This window comes from Alosa pseudoharengus, unplaced genomic scaffold (assembly GCF_046254945.1).
Source record: "Alosa pseudoharengus isolate Yale_2024_CS ecotype anadromous, Long Island Sound unplaced genomic scaffold, YU_APseudo_1.1 YU_APseudo_1.1_scf_7, whole genome shotgun sequence".
Taxonomy (NCBI): Eukaryota; Metazoa; Chordata; class Actinopteri; order Clupeiformes; family Clupeidae; genus Alosa; species Alosa pseudoharengus.
Window position 1 is genome coordinate 26,755,919 of NW_027468859.1, and position 6,641 is coordinate 26,762,559.

The following is a 6,641-nucleotide window of genomic DNA, read 5'->3' on the forward strand; positions in this document are numbered from 1 at the left end:
ATACAGTTAGCTAACATAAACACTGGATGTATAAACCAGAGGGGTGCACCACATAGGCGAGTGGACAGTGTTTGGCAGCTTGCGTGAGCCCAAGTAGCTTACTTTAAAGCGATATCACGAGCTCCTGTCAAAATCTACAATATCCTTGCTAATGCGCTAACTGGCATTTATTTGAAATGTTATCAGCAAAGTTGTAAGGTGAAAACTTTATTTCACGGTGTGTTTTAAAAAACATTATCGCATTTGGCATGATATTAATCTTTCATGTCATGAGGCCCATATAGCATCACAATGAATATGAATATCATGTTAAAAGTTAGCTGGCAAAAACAGAAATATGTAGGTTACATACCTGATGTCACTGAGCTGTCAAAGAGGCTGCTACGGAACCATCTCTGTAAGTTATCGCTAGTTAAACTCAGCTGACTGGTGTTGGCGCATAGCCATAGTTGCTGTTAAAATGCCTATAGCGCTGGGAATCTAAACACTTCAACACCGACATGTAGCCTAACATGTTCAAAACTATTGCGTGTTATGGGGGAAGACATGAAATTTCTTGAAGCATTTGGGAACACATATGTGAATTAACTGGAAAGTAATCCCTGTTAAAATAGCTTGCTTCCAAATGCCGTTGTCCATGACTGGCAGTTCTATGGCAAGCGGTTTTAACATGCCTTATGGCAAACCGCCTACACTGGGTAAACTTGAAAGCAAAGCTTACTTGTGTGTGCATCCATGGCAAGCTGTTTTAACATTTAAATGTATTATGCGTAGGAGCAATGAGATATTGATAGTAAATTGAATATAACAGTTCAATTCCATGTTTAAATTTGTCTTATCAATAAAAAAAAGCAATTCATGCTTTAGACCATTTTATTGTTGTTAAGACCACTTGGCTCAAGGCAGACTCAACATAGGAGAGACCACACGTTAGCGTAACGTTTTAAATGATATTTATTAACATAAAAGTAGAGAATGTCAGTTTAGGTACAAAAGTAAAGTGTTGTGCAATGTGTGTCTAGGGGTAGATGAATAAACTAAATATAATATGACGGAGACGCAGAAGGAGGCGAGATCCCCAGAAGGGCAGCGAGTCAAGGCAGCTCCCAACGAGCTCTCCCGTCAGAGCAGGCCAGAGAAATGAGTGAGAGAGCGACATCATGCCAGAGCCGGCCCTCTTATGGCCACGACAATTAACCTCAGGAGGAGTCACCTCTGTACTCAGCAGCCTGTAGGAGACAGACGAAATAGCAGTAGCACAAATAGGGGCGAAGCCACCACACAAAGACCCACCAGGTCGTAACATTGTAAAAACAAAGTACCGGTTCAGGTACCGTTTCGGCACCGGCACCATTTTAAAAGTATTGATTTAGCACCGGTATCGGATAAAACCCAAACGATACCCAACCCTAGTATGTACGAATGCCTGCATGTCTGCTGTCTGTGTATGGGTATGTGTGTGTCTATGTGTGTGTGTATGTGTGTGTGTTTATGCATGTGTTTATGAGATACACTCAAAATGTGGAGACAAGTCTCTGAGATCATCAATGCATGCCCAGATTGAGCAATGTTAAGCACATAACCGGTTCCATGTGTTCCGATTGGATGATTTAAAGTTCTCAAGAAACTGATTATTAAAGTTCTTAAGAAACTTGAGGTTGGTATGGTATGGCATGGGCGTAGGTTTAGGGTGGGACGCTACAGTAAGGACTAGTCCCAATCAATTTTATGAGATGACAAAATATTTTGTCAATATTATAGCGAACTCCTCTGTGGTTGCTAAGTAACAAGGTTGGGTGCACACGCAGCATGGGGTCAGAAAAATGGAGCAGAAGACTGTGAACCGTACCTTAATAAACCAGATGTACTGCAGAGCGGTGCATGCTGTGTGTGCATGTGACTGCTAGACTGCATGTGTGTGTGTGTTATGTGTTTGTGTGTGTGTGTGCCCGCTTGCCTGCATGTGTGTGTGGATGTGTTTATGAGTGTGTGTGTGTGTGCGTGCATGTGTGTGTGTGCGTGTGTTTGTACATGCGTGCATGTATGTGTCTGTGTGTGTATGTGTGAGTGTGTGTGTACGAATGCCTGCATGTCTGCTGTGTGTGTGTGTGTGTGTTTATTTGTGTGTTTATGAGATGCACTCAAAAAGTCACAACTGAACTTGTCAAGCGGTCTCTGACAATGTCTGATGTCTGACAAGTCTCTGACATCATCAATGCAAGCCCAGATTGAGCGATGTTGAGCACATGAGCAATGATGAGCACATAACCGATTCCATGTATTCTGATTGGATGATTTAAAGTTCTCAAGAAACGGACCATTAAAGTTCTTAAGAAACTTGAGGTTGGTATGGTATTGTTTTGTGTGTGTGAGCAACCTACAAGTTACTCATCTTGCACTGGATCTTCTTCCTGAATCACAATATGATCACAACAAGTCTGGGCAAATTATGAATTAATTGTATTTTTTCCCATTGTGTTATTTTAGGTGATACATAAGGCAAGTTGTTGCAGGGCAACCACCTAACCGGTTCCATGCGTTCCAATTGGATGATTAAAACTTGAGGTTGGTGTGTGTGTGTGTGTGTGAGCAACCTACACATTACTCATCTTGCACTGGATATGTAGTCATTTAATCCACGCAGGGATTCATTTCTGAGTAGCCTAAACCATGACATATTTTTGAAATTCACTGGATTCTCTACAACTGGCATTTTTTATTGACAACAACAGCATCGTACTTGTACTCTGCACAATGACAATAAAGTTGAATCTAATCTAGTCTAATCGTACAGTATATTTACTGTGGACAGTGAGCGATGTAAATGTATAAACATGTCACTGGATTAGGATTTACTGCAATATATTTTCAGATGCAATGTCCTTTCAAAGTGCTTTTTGGCAAAAAAAAAAATAAATAAATAAATAAATAAACTAGAAAATGTAATTTCGAGGAAATTACCAGTGCATGAAAATATAAACATACTGTATATTAACATAAAATGCAAAACAAACTTTTACTTGGAAACAGTTGGCAGGAGTCATAGTTGATAACAACTGACAGTTGAAATGGCTGAACAGTTAAATAGTTGAGTAGTTTAAGTAGTTAAATTATTTAATAGTGAATTATTGGAGTGAGGACATTTATTTTGAAACAGTTGTGGGCAGAGGAAATAGTTGAACAGGATCTGTAGTCTTAAGAAAGCCAGATTGTATGCTTAAAGCCTGAGACAGAGTATATAGTTTAAAAGTTAAATGTAGATGGATGTTGATAGACAGAAAGTTGAATGGAGGTTGATAGGCAGATTGTTTAATATATGTTGATGGGATAGTTTAATGGGTGGATGAGTAAATGGTTTGAAGAGGATGAATGGATAGAAAGTTGGATGGAATGTGCCTTATATCCTTATCCTTATATGTAGAATGGAGATACACAGAGAGAGTTGGCCTAGTTAAGCAGCTGGAAGTTGATACATGGGTGCATCAAGTTAATTAGTCCATTGTGATGTCATAGTGCCAATGCAAAGTCTATGGGGAAAAATAAGCTTGTTTTTCATTAATATCTCAAAAAGTATAAAGTTTACAAAAGTGAAAAATACATTCCTCAAGTGTCCTTTTCAAGACCTATGTTACAAAGTTTGAACGAAGTTTCTACGTTAACTGAATGAAGCTGAATTAGACGCAGAAATTTGGTGGGAAGAAATAGAAGAAGAAGAAGAAGAAGAAGAAAAAGAAGACTTTGGATAACAGAACAGTGCATTTTCATGCACTGTAATAAAAATATACCATTCATGTATAGCATTTTAGTTACATTCATATACACAAACCTAAAAAATATCCCTCGTCTTTTAGGCTACTCACTGCGAAGGTGACAGTACATTAAAATGTGGCTTGTAGTTTTCAGTGGTAATTTGTTCCAAGTCATGCATATAGGTGCTTTTACACGCACCGATGAGCGAATATTCACTTGTACGCTTCAAACAGTGGAAGGCGAGCAAACACAGGACTAGCAAGGCACACACAACACCAATTACAAGGAATCCACCGGCTGTCACAGCTGATGGGCTCTCTGTTGTGTACTTGACGGTCGGGGTGACATCGCTGTATGATGGCGTGGAGCCTGATCCTTCAATTGATACACATTCTTGGCCGTCCACCAACTCATATCCCTCACCACACCAACAGGTGTATCCACCAAACGTGTTGTCACAGTGCTGATCGCAATAATCCATATCACACTCGTCTTTATCAACACAAAAGTAGTTGTCGTCCAGGATGTAACCATCTGGACATATACAGTTTTTCAGTATTTTTTCTCCGTCGGTTTCCGTCGTCGGCTTCTCACAAAGAGCTGGACATTCCTGGTGTGGGCAATGCAATATGCATTTGTGACGGTCTTCGTCTGATACCTTGTGTCTCTCATAGCAAGAGCAGTTGTAGCTGCCAGGTGTGTTAATGCATTTGTGTTCACATGGCTCATTAGCGCATTCGTCGATATCCACACAAATGTCTTTCAACATTTCAAACCCCTTCTTGCAAGTGCAATTGAAACCTCCGTGCGTATTTACGCACATCGTGTGAGCCCCCGCGCAAATTCTTTCATCTGCGCAGTCATCTATGTCTTTGCAGCTCTTGCTGTCTGCATCTAGAGAGAAACCTTGTTCGCAAAGGCAGGAGAAACTTCCATTATGTGGAATGCAGCTCTGCTCACACCCAGATCCCTTACAAGGATCTGAACGGCAAGACCGACTGTTGCGGTCATCAACCAAGTAGCCAGGAGAACAGGTGCATACATGTTTACCATTAACCCTGGTACACTTCTGCTCGCAGCCGCCGTTCAAGACCTCACAGGTCCACGGTGATATCTGCCAGTTCTCAGCGCAAATGTAGTGAGTCCCACCATTGAGCTCCGCCACACTTCCAAACGGTAAAACGCTAAGCTCAGGCCCCTCAACGCCATACGGTGTCCGGTACGTTAGGATCTGTGAATCCGACAGAAGTGGTTGACAACCTGAGTCAAATCCAAACTCACATATAAATCCATCGACTGTATCAGTACACGATCTCTCCCTCCACTTTAGGTCGTCTGTGGACACCGTTACGCACTGTTCGGAGGTAGGGCAAACAGCGTCGTCCTTGTCCCAGTTGCGAAAGTGAGCTTCTTCTTGTCCCGTAATCCATTTGTATCCTTTCAAATCAGAGGATTGGGGACAGTTGCCATTAAACTGTAGTCCGATCCAGAGGTCACCGTTTAAGTCGGTCAATAAAGTTGAGATTGCACTGCTTGATGCACTTGATCGCACTGTCAATAAATGTCCGTTTAAATCTTGACAAACCTTTTTTGCGGCAGTAAAATCTGCCATGTTCTCGTGTACACTAAAGCATTGATTGTCTACACAGAAACCAGTGAGGGATTCCACGTCCAAGAGGAACGTCAAAGTCAGGATCACTTGCATAGTCGCCACCATCGTCGAAAAGCTCAAACTCCTTTTAGACATCTGGTGGGATGGGAATAGAAACTTAGTCTGTAGTTTTATGAGATGATGCGCCGTGACTCTCATGAGTATGAAAGTAGAATGAATGCGGTCTTATGAGCCTCGATGCAGCCTTTTATAACCCATCCCAACATCATGCCGCTGAATGCGGACAGGAAGGAAGTTTGGACTGAGGCAGTTGCTTATCTGTCTTCCAGTAACTTTATCCTCTCAGCGAGTCATCGTCAGCAGGGAACGGTCAGGATTGGATATGTTGGACACGCAAGTGACCTATTATTTACCCACCTTTCACGTTTTTTCAACGGTCTTCTATATTTGGCGACTATCTTGACACATGTAATCGATTGCTGCCCAACATATTGAAGTAGCCTATACAAGCAATTGTCAATTGACAGAAAATGACGGGCGCGCAGACAGGTGGGACTAGCCTGGCGAGCCAGACCCACATTATAATGTAGGGTCTGGGCACTCACCGTTCGCAGTGCTCAGTCCGAGGGTCGGGATAATCAGTTGTCTTTCAAATTCCCTCTGCACGCAATAGGACGCAATAGGATATTTGTTTTCAAGTAGCAGGGAATTCAAGCCAAACCGTTGCAACTCTGCCATCAATCATTATGTTAAGCCCAACAAACGACTCTATACATGATTTCAATGCCAGATTTAGTTTCGATTTCTAGAGCTCACAAGTCAACGGAGAGTTGCTAGACTAGCCCTGGCAGCGCTAGGGGCGGGTCTAGATTTCTAGGCTAAGGTGGGACGCAAATTACCTGGAAATGTAGACACTCTCACTGTAGGCACAATTAACGTGATCATGTAATGACAATCATAAACTGCACGTTAAAATATGCTACTCCCAAGAATAATTCACTTTCAGGGGCTGCACCATGATTCATTCTCAAACTTAAATGAAGACCTATAGAAAAAATAAGCCATAGTCTAAGCTATTTTAAGGCAGAATAAAAACTCAGAATTCAGTGCCTATTTTAGAGATGGGTTTCTAAGTCTACATTTCAACACGTGAACTGCTTTGTTTATTGATTAGCAAAGGCTGTGGCCGATTGGCCGAAGTAAGCTATTAATGATTAGGAAAATATATTTTGGATATCAAGAACCTCGACAGCAGTAACCAGTACTACTTTCCTCTAGG

At 41.6% G+C, this 6,641-nt stretch overlaps 1 protein-coding gene across 1 annotated transcript; it reads right to left on the reverse strand.

Moving 5' to 3' along the window:
* Positions 1–2,763: 2,763 nt before the first annotated feature.
* On the reverse strand, positions 2,764–6,184 carry LOC143109879 (thrombomodulin-like). The gene has a single exon (XM_076272681.1). The coding sequence runs from the start codon at positions 5,558–5,560 to the stop codon at positions 3,857–3,859; it is 1,704 nt and encodes a 567-aa protein (XP_076128796.1). The 5' UTR covers positions 5,561–6,184; the 3' UTR covers positions 2,764–3,856.
* Positions 6,185–6,641: the final 457 nt, after the last annotated feature.